A 21,246-nucleotide genomic window follows, 5' to 3' on the forward strand; every position below is an offset into this window, starting at 1 on the left:
GGACTGCCAGGCTGGTGTTGAGATGTGGCTGCCGGGCTCCCCACGCTCCTCCTCTGCTCCATCCACACCCCTCCCACACACACTGGATCTGTGGTCCTGAACTCGTAGCCAAGACCCCTGAGGCATAGGGGGAATCTCTGTGGAAAAGTGAACGGGGTGTCTGTCCTGAATCAGGGTCACCTGCCTCCTGTCTCTGGAAGGTCTCACAGGCAAGGACACAGACAGGCAGGCAGGAGCTGGCCAGGTGTTGGGGAGCCTTGACTTTCAGACCTTCCGCGGATGCCTTGAGCAGCCCCCGCCCAGCCCCGGAAGCGCTAACACGGGATCCGCAGTTCAGAGCAATCAGCTGAGGAGGGGCAGAAGGTCATGGCCGGGGGCAGCTCCAGGCTCTCCTCAGGGCATGGCCTCTGTCCGTGGACCTTTCCCCAAGGCTCAGGCGTTAGGGGGAGCATCACTGGGCGTGACCTCCCTCACTACGGGGTCATAACACTCTGTGGATGGAGTATTTAAGTGGCTTCATCACAGCTGAACGAGTCCAGCTTACCTGACCGTTTACAGCTGCCGAACGTTTACACGTTCACAACGCCTTTTATAACAATCCCTCGGGGAGCACCTTCGTGCCCCAGGACCCACAGCGGCGGCCACTCCATCGTGTCGGTTGTCCAAAGGATTCCAAAGACAACCCATGGGAGATGCTTCCAAGGGAGGGGACTCCCTGCCGGGTTCGGGTGCCCAGAGCCCCACGGGGCCCCACGGGGCCCCACAGGGCCGGGGGCGGCGGAGGCTGTGGAGCTGCAGGGGCCCCGGGCAGCGGGGGTGCTGGCTGCCCCCTCGGAGGGGGAGGAGGGGTGTGACCAGCTCTGGGGGCCGAAGAAGCCTGATGGAGAGCCTGCTGTGACCCCGCCCAGGGGCTGCTGCCCGGGAACCCCTGTCTCCCGCCCGCACTTGCACCCCTAACACCTGCGTGAAGAGGACGGTGAGCCCCTCGGGCAGGGCGGGGGCGGGGGGTGCAGGAGCCCAGCAGCAGGGCCAGTGGAACCTGAGTCCAGGGCCCCGAGGACCGAGCTGCTGACAGGTCACAGGCGGGTGTGTGTCCAATGCCTGTGTGACCCAGGCCGCCTGAGCCCGTCTTGTTCTCCAGCCCGAACTACACGGAACACACAGCCTTGCGTGTGGACTCTTCGCATAGAAGAGGAAGTTCCAACGCGATGGGCGTATGCGGAGCATCTCCTGCGTGGACCGCCGTGGGGGACCGTGAGAGTCACATTTGGTCGCGACACACGACAGCTTAAAGTTTTCTGTTTCTACTTTCTCTGTCTTGCAAATTCTCTGTAATGACTATGTGCTCTTAAAAAATCAACATGTGTAACGTACAATGGAATGTTATTTGGCCACGAAGGGAGCAAAGCATTGATGTACCCACGACCCGTGTGGAGTGAGGCGCTCTGAGCGAGAGGAACCGGCCCAGGGAGCGTGGTGCTGTGAGACTTTGCTGAGTCCCCAGCAGGTGACTCCACGGGCAGCTGAGGGACAGGGGCCGGAGCAACTGCTGATGAATGAGAGTCTTTTCTGGAGTGAAGAGGATGTTCGGGAACAAGCCAGTGGTGGTGGGTACTGCATCTGAATGTACTGAACACTACTGAGTTATATGCTTTAAAATCAGAGCAACTTTTATGGAATCTGAATTATATACCAATGAAGCTATTATTAACAAAAACTCCAATTACATTTTATTTATTTATAACAAATTTTTTGGGGGTCGCCTGAGTTGAGTTTCTGACTTCAGCTCAGGTCATGATCTTGCCGTCAATGGGTTCGAGCCCCCCGTCAGGCTCTGTCCCTCAAGCTCAAAGCCTGGAGCCTGCTTCGGATTCGGATTTTTTCATTAAAAAAAATTTTTTTTAATGTTTATTTTGGAGAGAGAGAGAGAGAGAGCGTGAGTGGGGGAAGGGCAGAGAGAGAGGGAGATACAGAATCTGAAGCAGGCTCTAACCTGACATAAGGCTCAAACTCACAAACCACAAGATCGTGACCTGAGCTGAATTCGAACGCTTAATTGACTGAGCCATCCAGGCACCCCTAAAATAAAAACTGTTTTAAAACTGAGGAGTAAAGGAAATGTTACATAATTGTATTAATTATAAAAGAAGAAAAACAAAGATGATGTTACAGAGCTTTCCCCAGGGGCCGGGCCGAGGGCCCCCACCATCTGCTCTCCCAGCCACGTGTACCTCTCAGGGACCAGGAACCTGAGGTTCAGAGGCCCACACGACCCCCTCCCACCTGCCTACCCCAACTACCCTTCCGTTAGGTCCCAACAGGTCCGCCCTGCCTCGTCGCCTCCTATGACCTCCCACCCTGGTCCCCCTGACCCATCTCCCCACTCTGCCTCCACCCCTATAGGACCTGAGGCCTCAGCTGCACCTGGGACAGGCCCCACATAGTTGTCCAGGGAGCCACTAAGTCAGTGATGTGTGGAGGCGCCCCTGCTGGTGAGGGGCCACCTTCCTGTGCTGTGGCCTGGGGGGTATCTGACCACAAGATCAGCTACAGCCCCAGGCTGCTGGAGTCCACTCAGAGGCAGACCCACCCCAGATTACCTGGCACCTGGGACCCTTCTTGCCCTCCCTGGAAGCGAGCCTGCAGGCACTGCGCCCCCTCCAGATTACGCAGAAGCCCTGGACCACCGCCATGCCACCCTCTCCAGAGGAGCGGCATGATGACACAGCCGCGTGCCGGCCTGGGTCCCGGCTGGGGAAGCAAGCCTGCAGCAGCGCGCCTGCAGACGCCCACCGGCCCTGCCAGGCTGGGGCACCAGGCACTGGGGTCTTGGGGAGCCAAGGTGACAGCCCTGGAGGAGAGGGGCACTGGCTCCTGCTCTGTGGCCTTGAGCGAACCACTTATGTGGGGAGAACAGTCTCTGTACTGGGCCTCAAAATACTCATCTGTGATGAGGAGGTAGTCACACCCTTGGTCTGACAGCCGTGGGGACAGCGGCTCCGCAGCAGAGACCTGCCAGCCTGGGTCAGGCAGGCACTTGGCACAGTGTCCTTGCACAGCTCTGCCTTGTGGGAGCCTCAGGACAACCATGGCCCTGGCCAAGCCCTGGTCCCTAGATCTGTCCAAGGACCCTTCAGGCTCTCCCTTCCTGATCCCAGGACCTGCTCCTGAGACCAGCGTGAGGTCCTTGCAGAAGAGGACTGTGACCTGTCTCTAAGCTGCTTAGCCATGGACCCCATTAGTCATGGGTCAGCAGAGGGAGTGAGCTCTCTGTCACTGGAGGCATGTAAGCATGACTGCCTGAAACCACCCCTAAGGGCTCAGAGAGCATGTAGTGCTCAGGCAGGGACAGGTTCTTCCGACTCCCCTGTGGCCTGGGCTGCCCCTGCCATGAGGGGGCACGGCTGCCACACCACACCCACCCACCAGCGGGGGATGGGCAGAACCTGCAGGTGACGCTGTGAATGTCCAGCCATCTCTTCCATCAGCAGACAGGCATGATGCCTATTCACTGCCAGTGTAGCCCGGGAGGCAGGGAGGAGGTCAGACTGCCCGCAGGCTGTCCGGAACATGCTTAGCTTGACCCCTCGTCGATTTTCCCTTGGACAAGTCTGGTGTGAAAGCATGGACAGGCTTGGGGCTCTGGGTGCCCTCCAAGACTCACCATGTCTTGGAGGAACCGGCAGTCTTTTGAGGTGGACACACCGGGGTGGCCAGGCTGGCCCTGCAGGGGATACTGAGGTGTTGCTGTGGTAGGACTCTCCCAACATCGTACAAATGGCAGGGCAGGGCTAGGGGTCTCTAGCCTCCAGACAGAAAGGTCCTCACCAGCCCCCTGCGACCTGGCAGGCTCCCCCACCCGCCACCAGGAAGTCCTGCTCAGATCCCTGCTTCAGAGGGTCTCAGGTGGGCTGAGCTGGTCTGGGCCCTGGGCCGGACACAAGGTAGGTGTGATGACTGGAGAGCGTATTCAGTAGGCACGTGCCCAATGTCCAACCCAGTGCCAGCACACTGCGGAAGCACCCTCTGGGGGGGAGGGGCCCTGGTCTGTGGCCTCTGCCTGCTTCCCTGGTGCACATTCTCCCAGCACCACTGGGTGCCACTGAACAGAGCCGGGAGGGATGCCCGCCCTGGTGACGGGGCTCCAGCGGCTCCAGGAGTTGGGGTGTCCTGCTGCTCTGGGTAACAGGGGGTGGCAACCCTCCCCTCTGACTGTGATGCTTTGGTGTCCCGTGAGTTATCTGTCCCCGGGGCATGGAGCCCACAGACACCCCTCCCATCTGAGGTCCGCGTGTGTCTGCCTCACGGCGCTCGAGGCCAGGGGCAGCGCCACCGCGGGAACAGCTGCCTGCCGAGCCCTCGCTCCCACATCGCAGTCGCTGGGTCACGAGGGCCTCGCATGGGGTACCTGCCAGGGTATTCTTTTGCCAGAAGCCGCCTCTCTGCAGGAGGGTCCAGGATGCCCTGGAGAAGGTCTTGTCTGTGGGAGTCCAGAGCAGGAAGAGGGAGGGAGACATCAGGAAAGGCTCGGGGGAGAGGGGGGGGTGGCATTAAACAAAGGTGGGGGACAAAGCACCGTGCAGGCGGAGGGGCGCCTGGAGGCCTCTGCAAGGCGCTGTGCACTGGTCTGTCCTACAAGCGCTGGGGCTCCGAGCAGGTAACTTCTACCTCAGGGCCTCGGCTTGCTCAGGGGCAAGAGTGGGCGTGATCATCACAGCTGCGCTCCTGACCGACCCCACCGAAGTGCGAGGGGGAAAGGCCCTAGGCGGGGACCTGGGGGTGCGGTGGGCCCAGGCCGCTTCCTGAGCGGGGGGGGGGCCACCTTCTGGCCTGCCCATCCCGCCCCGGCTCAGGGCTGCCAGGGCCGGCGCGCCTGCCAGGGCAGGTGAGGGGNCGTGGCCACCTCCCTGGACGGCCGCTTCCTCAAGTTCGACATCGAGCTGGGCCGCGGCTCGTTCAAGACGGTCTACAAGGGGCTGGACACGGAGACGTGGGTGGAGGTGGCCTGGTGCGAGCTGCAGGTGAGGGCGCCGGCCGCAGGTGGGCGGCGGGCGGTCCGGCCGCGGGGGCAGCCGCGTGTGGCCCCCGCTGTGCGCACCATCTGGGGGGCAGGTTGCCTGCTGGAGGGCGGACCTCCCAGCGTGTGGCGGTGAAGTGTGGCACTGTGTGGGTCCGCGCTGGAGGGTGGGCATGGAGGGCGTGTCTGTCCGTCTGGCTCTTTGCTGACGCCCAATGCGGGGCTTTAAGCACCCGGGTGGCCTCAGCGGTGGCCTCTTTGCAGCAGCAGCCGCAGCGTATGAGGACTGTGGGGGCCCCGTGTTGGAGCTACTCTTAAGTGGGCACGGCCCAGAGTCGTTAAAGGGATAGGCGCCCCAGGTGGGGATGCTTGGGGGCTGCCTCTGCATGCATGTGCCCCAGGCCTGGAAGTGGTCAGTGCCTTCCTGCAGCTCCCAGGGCCCACCGGCTCACGAAATGGATGGGGGAGAGGACTGAAGCTCCAGTCATGCGGGGTGCGGGTAAGGTTCCCCCCCCACCCCCTTTGCAAAGGTTCTGGGCATGCATTTTTCATAACCTTGCCCTCACGTTGGCTGTGTCAGCCCCGGCCCTAGGAGATTATATAAACGGTAACCCGAGCTGCCGCGGGCCAGCCTTGGAAGCCAGGGCAGTGCCTGTCAGAGTGGGTGTTTACAGGCCCTCCCTCGTTGTAGGGGGGGAGCAGCTGTCCCGCAGGGGACCGTCCTGGGCAAGAGCCGCTGCTCGGGTGTAAGCTGACCCTGGCACCCTGTAAAGTCGGCCTTCCAGGCCTGCCACGGGGCCGCCTGCCACACTGCAGGCCGCCTGCCTTTTTGGCTCAGAATCTGGATATGGTCGCTCTGTTCGCTGAGCCCCTGCAGTGGGGCCTGCATGAGGGTGAGCCCCGCTAATTTCGGGGGTGTCGATCTGTCTTCAGCCTTTTTCCCAAGACAAGGAGCTCCAGAGGCACCCCTTCCCGCAGCCCCTTGGTTTTGCAGTGGACACGTGGGGATTTCCCGGCAGGGCTGCTGGTGCCCCGCGGAGTCCTTCGGGAGGAACTGAGCTCTCCTCCATCGTGGCTGTAGGTTCTGGGCCCTGCCGAGGGGTGGCCTTGGTGGCCTGCGGTCTGGGGCCCTGGTGTGCCAAGGACGGCAGGGAGTGAGCCGGATGTTGCTGCTGCGTAAGAGGCCTGGGGAGATTCGAAAGGGAGGACTGTGGAGGGGGCAGGGGAGCCCGGGGTTTAGAGCGTGGCCTTGCGTCTTGATGTCCCCCCTTCTCCCTCTGGCCAGGTGACCCCGTGTGGCAGCATGGGCACCCGCTGGTGCTCTGCCACGGCGGGCCTGTGCGGGGTGCTGGCGGGAGCGGAGGTCGGCCTCAGCAGGGATGAGGCACTGCGGGCGCACGTGACCCTCAGGAGGTTCTCGCTCCCTGTAAGGCAAGGCAGGCGGCTCTGCCTCTGGCTCCCTGAGCAGAGCTCAGGCCTGGAGCCTGGCTGCTGTCCAGCCTGGACTCCGGGTGGCGGTGGGGAGGCTGGAGAGGGCTTCTCATCTGTCTGGGGGCAGTTCTTGAGCAGGGGGTTACGGGGAGCCCCTGTCGGCAGGCAGCCGTCCCTGTGCTTCCCCCAGCAAGAGGGCCGCCTCTGGGGTCAGCTGCTTCTGCTGGGCAGGCCGGAGGGGGTTCTGCACCATGTGACCTGGGGCAGCCGGGCGGCTGCCGAGAACCTGCTGTTGTTTACTGTGTTTATTGCTGAGGACCCCCAAGGTCACCATTGCTGACATAGACGAAGATGGTGGGAGGGTGAGGGGATTGTAGCATCACGGGAGGAAGCCATCTGCCCTGTGAGGGTGCCCTTAGTAGAGGAGGTGAGCATGGGGAGCAGGGCGCTGGGTTGGGCCTCTGAGACCACCGTGCACCAAGGGAGGGCAACAGGTGGCGTGTTGGCTTTGTGCCTGGGGAGGGGGTTTCCTAGTGCCCAATGTGGAGGTGTTTCCCCCCCAGCCAGTCCCCAGGATTGTTGGGTGTCAGGTGTGTCAGTGGAGGGTGGGTCACTGGGGGTGTTGCCTTCATCAGAGGGAGCTCCACGGGAGTCCTCCCGTCCCCCGACCCCCCTTCCTCAGCCCCTAGAAGTGCCTTGGTTGGCTGCTTTGGAATGGCCCAAAGCTGTCTCTCTGAAGGCTTCTTCCCTCTCCTTTCCGGGGGAGGCTGGGGGTCTCTGCGCCTGCTGGCCTCGGCCAGACGGCCACTCTTCTCCCGGGTGCCCCGCCTGAGGTGGGGGGAGGCCGCACGTATAGACCTAGTGAGTCTGGCCTCAAGGATGTGAGATCCCCACGACGTCTGATCTCTTTCCATGAACTAGTGTTGAAAGGGCTTTGCAGCAATGTGAGTTCTTCTCGCAGCAAAGGGCAGCAAGAGACCTCCCCTCCTGCATTCCCCAGACGGCCAGAGCCGACGCCGAGTNTTAGTGTTGAAAGGGCTTTGCAGCAATGTGAGTTCTCGCAGCAAAGGGCAGCAAGAGACCTCCCCTCCTGCATTCCCCAGACGGCCAGAGCCGACGCCGAGTTGTGGGGGAAGCCATCTTACGGTATTACCTCCCTCTCCCTTCCTTTGAATGAACTTTCGTTCTGGCCCCAGAGCTCGCAGTGACAGCAGCTGAGGAAGCGCGCACGCACCGCAGTGCCGCTCTCGCTCCTGTTTCCCGCGTCCGCAGGGCGGGGCCGTGGCAGCTCTGCTCCTGCACAGACCCTGCCCCGGGCTGCCTGGCGGCAGGGACGGGTCTCGACCACTGACGCTGTCCTGGGAGGCGCAGGGCACCTTCTTACCTGCTGCCACCTCTGAGCTGGCGTATGTCCCCGAGGAGAGAAAACGCAGCCAGCCCAGATCTGGCTGAAGTCCTGTCAGAGGCGGGCTGGTGGCCTTCCCTGGGTCACCAGTTCCTCTAGTGACTTCCTCAGGGTCTCGGAGGGAGCCTCTACAGCCCCCTCTGGGATGCTGCCCGCTCCTGCCTGTGGCCCCCTGCCTTCAGGGGGAGATGGGGTGCTCCCTGCAGAAGGCTTTGGGAGCAGCTCTTGTGGGGCTGGGCACTGCCTCCCGCGGGGGGGGCAGGGTCCCTACTTGGAACCACGTTTCCTGTGCCAGTGTCTAGGCACACCCAGTGTGGGGGGTCATTCTGCCTCCTGGGGGTGCCGACCCTTGACCCTCTGCTTGGAGCACTGGCAGGGCCCTTGTAGGACTGGGGGATCCTAAAGAGCTACTTCGGGGTGGAGCCCCGCCAGCCGGGGACCGGTTCTGACACCCCGCAGGCGCTGGCATGAAGCTTTCGGGCTGTTCTGCCTTGCCCAGAGGGGGCTGGGCTCCCAAGGGGCAGGCCTGGGCTTCAGGCTGGGGAGGGTGCTCGTAAACCGGGACCACGAGGCCAGATGACGTCTGGCCTCCTGCACCCCCTCTGTGGGGTCGTGGGGCTGCTGCGTTCCTGACTTGCCTGCTGCAGCCAGACGTTGTGCGCCGCTCACCTGCCTGTGCCCTGGGCGGCTCGCTGCGTGCCAGTGTGTGGGGGCCCGGTCTCCTCGCTATGCTCCGAGGATACCGGGGGGCTGCCTGCCATCACCACGGCCCAGCGGCCTCTCCTGTGGCCCCGGGGCCCCACCTGCACCAGGCCGGGCACGGAGCCGCATACCTGGCCGCAGGTGCCCCGTTGCCCTCCACAGACAGGCCAGGGACCCAGCTCGAGGTGCTGGGCAGCTTCAGACTGCGGCCTTGTCTGCCTTCGGAGTGTCCAGGAGCTGGTTGATGGGGGGCGGGGGCACACGTGGAGGTGGCTGTGCTCGCTCTCTGGAGTACCTCGCATAGGACTCAGTTTGGCGGGTGGTCATCCTGCGTTGTTATTTTTATTTGTAAGTGCCTTTGTTGCTTAAATTTGCTCGGGGAGCTGAAATATGAAATCAGTTGGATGGACATCAAGGAAGAGCTTGCTTTCCCGAGCGGCGTCTCCCGTGCAGTACAGCTCACTGTTCTGGTGTGAGAAGCCCGTGTAGCTGGGCCTCCTCCCCTTCCTTCCTGCGCAGCGGTGGGGTGCGGTGTGGGTGAGGCCAGCGTGCTCAGTGGTGACCGGTCGGTGTCCTGAGCTGAGGGTGGCTGCTGTGGGCACGCTGGGAGCCTGTGGCTTGTTCCCGTTGCCCAGCATGTGCCTGTTGGGGCCTCCTTGGAGGTCCTGGCGCCTGGCACTGGGCCGAGCCTAACAAGGGCCCGATTGCCAAGGAACTCGGGCCCCAGAACGAGGACCCTGTTCCAGCGTCTCCCCCGCTGCCGGTGTGTTTCCAGGTCGCGGCTGCGGGCTTCCTCAGGCGTGCAGGCGTTGCGGGCAGGCTGTCAGCCAGAACGTGATGGTGGGGAGGAAAAGGATTGTCCAGTGGGCAGGGCGGTGTTCCGGAGGATTCCAGATGCCGGGTCTGCGGGAGGGGTGCAGCGGGGCTGGCCTAGTGCGTGTCCTGCTTCCAGCCTGGAGGCACCGCAGCGAGCAGCACAGACCACATGAGGGTGTGAGAGCCAGCCCTTCATGGAGGAGGTGAGGGAGTGGAGGGGGAGGCCATCCTGCGGTCCTGGGCTGGCCCTGTGCCTGCCACTCACCTTCCAGAGTGGCTCGGGCTTGTGGCCCTGTGCGTGGCCATAGGCCTCTCTTGGGGCCTGTGGCTTGGGCCAGCTGTAGGCTGAAGCTGGGTGATCCCCAGAGTGATGACACGGAGCTCCAGGTCACCTCTTTGAGGAAACAGCACTTGACCTGGTCTGCTGAGGTTCGGGCGTCCAGGCTGAGCGGCGTGGCGGAAGCTGCCCGTGGTGCCGGCCAGGGATGTTCAGGAACCTTGTGGCCGGGCTGCACACCCTGCCCGGCGCACACAGATGCCCCAGAGCAGGGGTCCCTGTGGCGTTTGGACCCCGGGCCCACAAGCTTCCCAGTGGGGAGGCCTTGGGGACGACACCTGACTTTGTGAGCCTTGGTTTACCTACTTGTGCAGTGAGGAGAGTGCCCCTGACCTTGTGGGGTAGTGGGGACTGTTGAGAAGTACTTGGCATCGAGCTCAGAGCCGGCACTCAGAGTGAAGCTCCCCCTGCAAAAACAAACTGTCCTAGAAAGTGGAGATTGAAGTGGAGAGCGGCTGGGCCTGGAGGAGCGGGGAGGCCTGCCTGTGGCGGGAGCGGGCGTCCCCGGGGGCTGCAGGGCCTCCCAGGTGCGGGCCCGCCGGGGCCTGTGCTCAGCTTCAGCACCTGCCATGGAGGCAGATAAGGAAGAGGTGTGAACGCGGCAGCTGGAGTCCCTGGGAAGCAGGTTAGGATCTGCCTCTGGCCACGGACAGTCTAGGGGCTGATTGGGCAGAGAGGCCCAGGAGGGTGGCTCCAGAGGTTGGCATCCTGGGGATTGGCTGCTGCTCGCTTCAGATAGTTTCCAGATCCAGTCCTGTTCCCCAGAGGCTGGGATTCTAAGTTTTCTCGGAATACTTGCTCACTACCTCTCATTTAAGTTGGCTTTCTTTAAACACGTGTCACATTTTGGGGGAAAAGAAGAAAAGAAAGGGATCAAGACAGTGCGGTGTTGGCGCAGGAATTGACAGATGGCTAGATAGCTTGGTGGAACAGGGCTGGGAGCCCGGAAACAGACCCGGGTGAATACAGGTCACTGACCTTTGACAAGGGAGCAGAGACCCGTCTCTTCAGCAGACGGTGTTGGGACAACCGACGTCCACACGCAAAGACATGAATCTGCATGGCCCTTGCTCCACAAAATTAACTCAAAATGGATCGGAGACCTAAATGCACGCTGCAAAACTAAAAATCTCGTGGAGAGTAACAGAGAGAGTCTGGGTGAGCACGGGGTTGGCAAGGACTTATTTTGCTTTATTTTATTTTAATTCCAGTGCGGGTAACATACAGTGTAATAGCGTTAGTTTCTCGTGTGCAGTGTGGCGATTCACCATGTCCATACATCACCCAGTGATCGTCACACATGCCCTCCTTAACCCCCAAACCTCCTGCCCCCATGCCCACCCCCCACCTCCCCTCCAGTAGCCATCAGTTTGTTCTCTGCAGTGAAGACTCTGTTTCTTGGTTTGCCTCGCTTTTTCCCTTTGCTTGTTTGTTTTGTTTCTTAAATTCCACACATGCGTGAAATCATATGGTATTTGTCTTTCTCTGACTAACTTATTTTGCTTAGCATAATACTCTCTAGCTCCATCTGTGTCGTCGCAAATGGCAGGATTTCATCCTTTTTATGGCTGAGTAATAGTCCATTGTGGATAAACTACTTTATTCATCGCTCGATTGGCACTTGGGCTCCTTTGGCATCTTGGCTACTGTAAATGTAGGGGTGTGTGTATCCCTTTGAATTAGTGTTTTCATATTTTTGAATAACTACCTAGAAATGCAGTTGCTAGCTCGTGAGGTAGTTCTATTTTTAACTTTCTGAGGAATGTCCACACTGTTTTCCAGAGCGGCCACACCAGTTTGCATTCCCACCCGCAGTGCAAGAGGGCTCTTTTTCTCCATATCCTTTCCAACACTCTTTTGTTTCCTGGGTTTTTGATTTTAGCCATTCTGACAGGTGTGAGGCAATAGCTTATTGTGTGTGGTTTTGACTTGTGTTTCCCTGATGATGAGTGATGTTGAGATCATTTCATGTGTCTGTTAGCCATCTGGATGTCTTCTTTGTTTGTGTCTTCTGCCCATTTGTAATTGGATTGTTTGTTTTTTGGGTGTTGAGTTGTCTAAGTTCTTTACATATTTTGGATACTAACCCTTGATTTGATAGGTCATTTGTAAATATCTTCTCCCATTCAGTAGATTGCCTTTTAGATTTGTTGGTTGTTTTCTTTGCTGTGCAGAATCTTATTATTTTATTTGTTTAAATTTTAATGTTTATTTTGAGAGAGAGAGAGGCGCATAGAGAGGAGAGAATCCTGAGCAGACTCCACGCTGCCAGCACAGAGCCGAATGTGGGACTCAAACTCATGAAACCATGAGATCATGACCTGAGCTGAGATCAAGACTTGGACACTTAACTGACTGAGCCACCTCGGCTTCCCAGAAGCTTTTTATTCTGATGTAGTCCCAATAGTTTATTTTTGCTTTTTTCCCTTACCCCTGGAGACATGTCTAGGAAAAAGTTGCTATGGCTGATGTCAGAGAACTTACTGCCTGCGTTCTCTTCTAGGATTTTTATGGTTCCTGGTCTTACATGTAGGTTTTTGATCCATGTAGGGCTTATTTTTTGTGTGTTTGGTGTAAGAGAGGATCCAGTTTCGTTCTTCTGATTGTAGCTGTCCACTTTTCCCAACACCGTGTGTTGAAGAGACCGTCCTTTTCCCACTGCATATTCTTGTGTCCTTTGTTGAAAATTAGTTGACCACATAATCATAGGCTCGTTTATGGATTTTCTGTTCTGTTCCACTGATCTGTGTCTCTGTTTTTGTGTGAGTGCCATACTGTTTTGATCACTATGGTTCTGTAATATTTGGAATTGTGATACTTTGCTTTTCTTTTTTCAAAATTGCTTTGGCTCTTTGGGGTCTTTTGTGGTTCCCTACAAATTTTAGGATTGTTTGTTCTAGCTCTGCAAAAAATGCTCATGGTTTTTTGGTAGAGATTGCATTAAATGTGTAGATTGCTTTGGGTAATATAGACATTTTAACAATATTTGTTCTTCTAGTCCATGAGCATGGAATGTCTTTCCGTGTCTTTCTTTCTTTTTTTTAATTTGTTATTTATTTTGAGAGAGAGTGGGTGCATGTGAGCAGGCGTGGGGCAGAGAGAGAGTCCCAAGCAGGCTCCACTTTCAGTGCAGAGCTGGACACTGGGCTTGATCCTATGTCCACGAGATCCTGTGACCACAAGCCACCTGGACTGAGCCACCTGGATATCCTATTTTTCCAGTTCGTTCGTTCTTTCTTTCTTTTTCTTTCTTTCTTTCTTTCTTTCTTTCTTTCTTTCTTTCTTTCTTTCTTTCTTTCTTTCTTTCTTTTTCATGTTTTTATTTATTTTTGAGACAGAGAGAAAGCATGAGCTGGGGAGGGGCAGAGAGAGAGACTGGAACAGGAACCGAAGGAAGCTCGGTTCTGACAGCAGAGAGCCTGATTCAGGGCTTGAACTCATGAGCCGAGAGATCATGACCTGAGCTGAAATTGGACGCTTGACCACCTGAGCCACCCGGGCGTTCAGTCTTTCCCGTTCTTTTTGACGTATTTGGTTTACTTCATCAGTGTTCTATAGTTTTCACAGTAGAGGTCTTTCACCTCCTTGGCTAGGTTTATTTCTAGGCAATCTTATTTTTGGTGCAATTGTAAGTGGGATTGTTTTCTTAATTTCTCTTTTTGCTACTTAGTGAATAGAGACATAACTGGTTTCTATATATTAATTTTGTATCCTGTGACTTTACTGAATTTAGTTATCAGTTCTAGTAGTTTTTTGGTGGAGTCTTTAGGAATTCTGTGTATAGTATCATGTCATCTGGAAATAGTGAAAGTTTTAGTTCTTTCTTACCAGTTTGGATGTCTTTTATTTCTTTTTCTTGCCTGATTGCTGAGGCTAGGACTTCTAGTATTATGTTGAATAAAAGTGGTGAGGGTGGACATCCCTGCCTTGTTCCTGACCTTAGAGGGAAGTGCTTTCCAGTTTTCACCATTGAGTACGTTAGCTGTGGGGTTTTTCACAAGTATGTACTTCTATGTTTACACATGCACATGTATATGTATATATGTGCATATATGTGTGTGCGTATGTATATGTATACACATGTAGTTGAGGTATGTTCCTTTAAAATTAAATTATTTTTTTTTAATTTTTGAGAGAGAGAGAAAGAATGAGTGGAGGCAGAGAGGGAGGGAGACAGGGTCTGAGGTAGGTTCTGGGCTCTGAGCTGTCAGCACGGATGTGGGGCTCAAACTCATGAACCACAAGATTATGACCTGAGCTGAAGTCAGATGCTCCACCAGCTGAGCCACCCAGGCAACCCCTTGTTGAGAGATTTTATCAAGAGCGGATGCTGTACTTTGTCAGATGCTTTTTCTACATCTACTGAGACGATCACATGGTTTTATCCTTTCTCTTATTGATGTGATATGTCACGTTGATTGTCTTGCAAATATTGAACCACTCTTGCAAACCAGGAGTAAGTCCCACTTGATCGTGGTGCATGATTTTCTTAAATGTATTGTTGGATTTGGTTTGCTCGTATTTTGTGGAGGATTTTTGCATCTATGACCATCAGTGATATTGGCCGCTAGTTCTCTTTTTGTGTCTTTATCTGGTTTTGGTATCAGGCTGATACTCTTGGCAGTCACATTTTATTTTATTTTATTTTATTTTATTTNGGCGCCCCTTGGCAGTCACATTTTAAATACAAACCAAGGGCACAATCTCTGAAAAAAAATCCTAATATAACATCCGAAGAACTCCTAAAACTCAACAGTTAGAGCACAAACAGCCTGAATAAAAAGTGGGCCACAGACACCTCCTCAGAGAAGACACACACACACGGCAAACGAGCACTTCACGTCCCGTCACCAGGGAAATGCAAACCCAAACAAGACTCCACTGCCCGTGTAGGACGGCCGAAACCCAGAGCCCGGAACCCCGCGCGGGCGAGGACGCGCAGCGGCAGGGGCGCCCGGTCACGGCAGNAGGTATTGACCCGGAGCAGTTAAAAACTTAGGTCCCCACAAAACCTGCATAGGATGCCTGCAGCAGCTTTACTCTTGATGCCACAGCTTGGAAGCATCCGAGGAGTCCTTCAGTGGGTGATGGGCAAATACTCCGGGTCCCTCCAGACAAGGGGGTATTACTCAGCGCCAGAAAGAAATGAGTTATTATGTCGTGGGAAGACAGAAATGAACCTTAAACGCATATTACTAAGCAAAAGAAACCAGCTTGAGAAGGCTACGTACTGTGTGATTCCAAACCATGAGTTCCAGAAAGGCATGAATGTGGAGCAGNCGGTGAATGGGGGGAGCACAGAGCAGTCTGAGGCAGTGTAGCTACTCTGTGATCCTGTGAGGAGTGTCCTCATACATTCGTCCAAACCACAGAACTCACACGGCCAAAGATGAACCCTGATGTGAATTGTAGGCTCTAGTTAATAATGTGTTCATACGGACGCTAAGTGTGCCCAGTGCACCTGATAAAAGGAGGCTGAGTGGGGGGTGGGGGGGTTGTGAGGGAGTCCATGAGAATTCTGTACTTTCTGCTCAATCTTTCCATAAACCTAGAACCTCTCTAAGAAATAGTCTGTTAGTTTAAAAAAAACCCATGGCTACAGCCACGCTAGAGGAGCGTGCAGTTACAGAACAACCCACTCTGAATCCCAGTGACGTGCCTGTTCCTTCCCAGGTCTCCTTCTCACACACACACGCGTGCGCGTGCCCCACAGCTGCAGCAGCTTCACGGTGTGTCCCACCTTTTGTGGGACTAAAGGGTCTTTTAGGGGCGCCTGGGGGGCTCAGTCAGTTGAGTGTCTGACTCTTGATTTCAGCTCAGGTCATGATCCCAGGGTCATGGGGTTGAACCCCCATCGGGAGCTATCAGCGCAGAGCCTGCCTTGGGATTCTCTCCCTCCCTCTCTCTCTCTCTTCCCCTCCCTCTCTTCCCCCTCCCCCTCCCTCCCTCCCTCCCTCTCCTTCCTTTGCCCTCCCTTTCTTGCCCTCTCCCCCTTTCCTTCCTCTCCCTCCAATAAATAAATGTGTTAATAGTCCCTTCATGCTGTATTTTCAAGGAGAGGCTATGTTTCAGGGTTCATTACTGTTTTTGTATTTGCTGTTCTAGAAAGTTCTCAGCCATGCTTGCCATGTGGGGGAAGCCACATGTGTGGCACATGTGTGACTGAGTGTTTAGGCTCAGAGAGGCGGCTCTGGATTAGGGGCTCCCTGAGTGTCTGTTCTGGGAGGGCCCAGACACATGGTCCCTGTCACGCCTGGCTCCCCATGAGCTGGGCATATTTCCCACAGTGCAGTGTTCAGGAGGGAGATCTGTCCGCAGCGGCTCCAGAAATGAAGATGTCATGGTACGAGCCCTGCCCAGACACTTGGGCAGAGGAGCCGGTGGGGTCGAGGGGGATGCTGGCAGAGGCTCTGTGGTTCCGAGCCTGAAGTTTTATGGAAGACTGCCTTGACTGGGGTCGTCCTCTCGGGGAGATCTGAGCATGGCCATCAGCTGGCCGCATGCAGAGACTGGGCAGGAAGGGCTATCTTGGGCGCCTAGACCACCTGTGAGCTTATTGGGTTTTCAGAACCATCTAAAGAGATTTTGGGACTCTGCTTTTACAGATGAGGAGGCTTGGGGTGGGGAGGGGGTAGCTCACACCGTGAGGCAGTGCCTGGTGGCATGGCCTAGGCTTCTTCCCTGATGGGGAGTGCTGGGTCAGGCAAGATTGCTGTTGCGTTACTTTTCAGAGCCTTTAAAATGCCCGTGGTGTTGTGAAGCTCTCGGGGGGTGTAGGGGGACTTGCCTTTTCTTTTCCCATTGCTTCATGGGAACAGGATGGGCTCTGGGGAGCGGCGTGGCTGCCAAATATTGGTTGAGATGTGGATGTCCCCATAGAATGTCTTGGCCCCATGGCGGGCATCATGGGGGCTTCCGCCCGATTCATTGGCGGTGCCGTTGGCAGTGCTTAGAGCCAGGTGTGGGACACGGCCCTTGGCACCCCCACCTGTCCCTGGCTGGATGCTGTGGGGAAGAACCCATCCCCCCAGTGTCCACTCTTCCCCAGGGTCCCTGCTCTCCTGGCTCCTGCTCACGAGCAGGTGAGCTGGGAGATTCTCAGCTGTACCGAGTGTGGCTGAGCAGGGCAGACTTGTAACCTGAGACCTAGGGGTGGCCAGTCAAGGGCCCTCGTGGCTTAGCAGTGTGGGCAGGGACAGTGGTGCTTTCCTGTTTTCTGCTCTCCTCAGCCATGTTGGATTTGTCCGCAGGCTCATGGCCTCATGGTGCAAAAAGGCTGCCATAGCTTCAGGCGTCACAACCACGTTTGAGGGCAGAAAGCAGGCGGGTAGGTGGAAGTTCATATTGTAATCCATGAAGGAAATTGTTTACCAGTAAAAGATTTTGGTCCCCCAGGTCAGAGTGGGAGGGCATGGCTGGCTGTAAGGGCGCCTGGGAAAGGCCTGCTGGTATAGATGGATTTCAGTGTGTTCCTGGGGCTGGGGTGGTGGGTTTTCTTGGTGGGGGGTGGGTCAGGCTATGAGGGGGCTTGCCCGTGTCTGTCGTGGTTACCTCGTGTCTTCAAGGCCCTGCCGGGGCCTGTCTCGCTGGCAGAATGGCGCCCACACCTGCCACTTGTGGGCACCTGGGGGCGCTGGCTCCTCCTGCCATGGGACTGCGTCCCCTCCCGCCACTGGCAGCCCTGCGCTCCTCTCCGCCATCAGAGCCGCCTCCTCTCCGCCAGTGACCCAGCGTTCACTTTCCCACAAACGTTTTATCTGGAAAAACTTAGGAGAGCTTGGCCGCCAGCTGTTAACGTCTGGCGCATGCGCCGTGTCGCGGGAACTGTGGCCTGTGGCCCCCATGCCCTGAGTGCAGCTCGTGTGCCCCCAGGACCGCAGCTCAGTGTCACGCCCTCACCTGATTTGGGTGCCATCAGCTGTGCGTCCCACGTGGGCTGTGCTTCCCAGCGGTGCTGACGGTTTTCCTGTTTGGATCCCTTTGGGAGTCGGGAGCTGCATTTGGTTGTCTGTCAGTTTTCTTTCATCTAGAATGATCCCTCTACTTCATCTTTTTTTTTTTTTTTTTAAGTTTATTTATTTTGAAAGAGTGTGTGTGCGTAGGCGTGAGCGGGGAGGGGCAGAGAGACCGAGACCGAGAATCCCAGGTAGACTCTGCGCTGTCAGCACAGAGCCCGGACTTGGGGCTCGATCCCGTGAACCGTGAGATCATGACCTGAGCCGAAATCAGGAGTCGGTTGCTTAACTGCTTAACCGACTGAGCCACCCAGGCGCCCCTGTTATCATTGTTTTTGAGTCTCCAGAGGCACTGCTTTGTGTCCCTCAGAGACTGGGCTGCGGGCCTCCTGGCTCCCGCACGGCCTCGGGCCGCATCTCTGGGCCTGCAGGTGGTGCTGCCTGTCACAGATGCGGTCAGGCCGGTGCCTCGGCCGCGTCACATGATGAAGAGGGACTCTGTGAGGGGCCACTCACAGCCCCTGGCCTGTGCCTCAGGGTCAAGGGACGCTCCAGCTGGAAATTTCCAGGCTTTTGGAAAGATGAATCACGCTGGTCCCCTTCCCAGCGGGCAGTCGGAGGCAGAGCCAGGGCCCGAGCCAGGCTGCTGGGGCTGCTTTGGGGGAGCTGGGGTGTGGGCGCAGTGGTCCCCTGGGGCTCAGGGCTGCAGGCCTCCTGCTGTCCCCGAGCGGGCCGCCCCCTGTTTGAGGTGACTTGTGGTCCCCCAAGTTCCCGAGCCCCCGGGGGCCCCATGGGTGCATGAATTTCCCCTGAAGGGGAAAGAGGCCCTGCCGTGGGGCTGCCTGGGGGCCCTGTTTTCTCAGCCCCCTCTGCGCGCCGGCCCTGGGCCTCTGCAGTGGGCGGGGCTGTGGGACACACGGGCAGGCCACCGCCGGGGCACCTCCAGGTACGTGGGATCCTCAGAAGGTCCCGCCCCGAGCCCCCTTCCTCCGACATGGAGGCTTTCACTTGGGTGCTGCCCTTCTTGGTTTTTTTCACGTTCTTTGGTATTTCTGCAAAGTCATAACTGGAGCATCTGAGCCAACATGTGCAGTGACGGTGAATCACCACACACAGCCCGCGTCCCCTACCTGCACCAGCGTTGGCAAGAGCCCGCCAGCCTCCCCGGTCCCCCCGGGGTGAGCTCAGGGTGGGCTCAGCCCCAGCCCTGCCCGCAGCTGGGTGCAGGCGGGGGTGGGAGGCTGATACATCAGGGTGCCTTGTCCTGTGCCCTGTGGGTGCTGCTTCTCAGCCTGGCTGCTGTTGGGGCCCCTGTGCTGTGTCTTCAGGCTGGGAAGTCACCGTGCTAGGTTGGCCACCAGCAATCCATTGACACCTGCCTGGACAGGTCCCCGGGGGGTTCTTCTTAGAGTTCCAAGCAAGCGAGCGTATTTGGTTGTCTTGGAAGAAACATCGCAAAGTCAGGGGGAGAGGGTGTGAGGCAGGGACAGGGCAGGGCTGCCGGCACCCCGGGGGGCCGTGGGGGGCCCCGTGCGCCTGGATTTAGGGGAAGTGCCGTGCCTTGCAATACCAGTGACCCACCTGCGGAGACTATGGGTTTGTCAGCAGCCTGAGGGGCCCCGGGCCATCGGGCCGTCCGAGCTCCTGGAGAGCAGGTTCCCCAGGCCTGGCTCTGGACGGCCGCAGGCAGAGCAGGGCTGGTTCTAGGGGACCTGACAGAATGGTTTAGAAAGTGGTTTTTGGGTCCTGGAGACGCAGGCCACGCCCTGCCTTGCCCTGACATGTGTGTGAGCTGCACTAGCATGTGCTCCTCTCACATGACATGGGGCTGCCTTGTCACATGGACTGTTGGGGAGCTTGAGGGACAGAAGCTGCCGTGGGTGGTGGCCGTCTGTCCTTTGGCGGCTTCTAGACATTTCGTTGGGAGCATCCAAGCCAGAGTGTTTCCTTCCTATGACAGCCACCCCGGAACTGGAAGTTTGAGGTTCTAGGCAGGGACTCGTGGCACAGGCATGGGGGACACCGAGCACCCCTGACCCTGGAGCGGCCACGTGGGAAGGGGGAGGGGCAGTGTCCTGCAGGGAGGGAGGCCAGGAGGGCTGGTGCGACCCCGGGGGGACGAACACCATGGCTCGCCTGTTACTGCAGGCAGGCAGGCTCCTGTGAGTGAGTGGGTGTTGGGAGGGCAGACACCCTGGGGAGGGGTGCTGAGGGGTGTGAGGTGGGGTGTCCCCAGGCCCGTTCCTGCGGTCCTGTGGCCTTGGTGGCCCTCGCCGTCTGTGGATGGGATTCCTGGCCTTTGGGCATCAATGGACCACTTGTCCCACCTACACCATGTGCCCGTGTGGGCGCCGTGCTCGGGGCTTGTCTGCCCCCTGCTGTCCTCCCCCCTGCCTGTGGCAGGTCGGGTGAACGCCCACTGGGTGGCGTGCCCCGGGTGCCTGCAGGGCCTGCCTGCCCAGCTGGGTGGCTCCCCCCGGGGTTGGGGGGGGTGTCCCCCTCAGGGATGGGGTGGGCCAGTTGAGGAACATCAGCTAGAAATAAGATGGAGCAAAAGCAGGTGAAAATAGTGAATGGTTTTATTTTTATTTTTTTGTGTTTTATTTTTATTTTTTTTAGCGCTTATTTTTGAGAGAGAGAGAGAGAGAGAGAGAGAGGGAGGGAGGGAGGGAGCGTGTGTGTGTGAGCAGGGGAGGGGCAGGGAGAGAGGGAGACACAGAAGCTGAAGGAGCTCCAGGCTCTGAGCTGTCANGGTCGGGTGAACGCCCACTGGGTGGCGTGCCCCGGGTGCCTGCAGGGCCTGCCTGCCCAGCTGGGTGGCTCCCCCCGGGGTTGGGGGGGGTGTCCCCCTCAGGGATGGGGTGGGCCAGTTGAGGAACATCAGCTAGAAATAAGATGGAGCAAAAGCAGGTGAAAATAGTGAATGGTTTTATTTTTATTTTTTTGTGTTTTATTTTTATTTTTTTTAGCGCTTATTTTTGAGAGAGAGAGAGAGAGAGAGAGAGAGGGAGGGAGGGAGGGAGCGTGTGTGTGTGAGCAGGGGAGGGGCAGGGAGAGAGGGAGACACAGAAGCTGAAGCAGCTCCAGGCTCTGAGCTGTCAGCACAGAGCCCGACGTGGGCTCGAACTCATGAGCCTGGAGACCATGACCTGAGCTGAGGTCAGATGCTCAACCGACTGAGCCCCCCAGGTGCCCCCAAAATAGTGAAAGTTTAAAACAGAAGGGGGCGGGTGGAATTCTGCGCGTGCAGAGCGGCCGAGGGTGCTCAAGGCCCTGTTGTTTTAGAAGCAGCGTTGCTGGAGGCGGGGCGCCCGGTCAGCGCACGGGGGNCCCCAGCGCTTCTCCCAGGTGGCCTGTTTGCCGCGCTCGTCAAGGTGCCCTTCGGCATTCGGCCCGGCTGCACCGGTCGGCCCCCGTCCCTCTCCCGCTGCGCCTGGGGTGCCCGGGCTGCGGCCCCGCGCCTGCTGCTGACACAGGGCAGCCTGGTTTGGACGTTGCAGGCGAGAGGCAGGCGGCGTGGGCGCGGGCGCCTCGCTGCTCTCCTGGTCCTCCGCAGCGCCAGTGCCTGCGCGCCTCCCCGGGG

General features: G+C 57.7%; 1 protein-coding gene across 1 annotated transcript in view; it reads left to right on the plus strand.

Moving 5' to 3' along the window:
* The first annotated feature begins 2,691 nt into the window (after window positions 1–2,691).
* The window catches only part of WNK2 (WNK lysine deficient protein kinase 2), a 122,549-nt gene continuing 103,994 nt past the window's right edge, over window positions 2,692–21,246 (plus strand). The window contains 2 exon segments of the mRNA XM_077773952.1: window positions 2,692–2,842; window positions 4,891–5,021. Of these exon segments, the coding sequence (XP_077630078.1) occupies window positions 2,692–2,842; window positions 4,891–5,021 (282 nt within the window).

This window comes from Crocuta crocuta, unplaced genomic scaffold, assembly GCF_008692635.1.
Source record: "Crocuta crocuta isolate KB4526 unplaced genomic scaffold, BGI_CrCroc_1.0 scaffold866, whole genome shotgun sequence".
NCBI classification, from domain to species: Eukaryota; Metazoa; Chordata; class Mammalia; order Carnivora; family Hyaenidae; genus Crocuta; species Crocuta crocuta.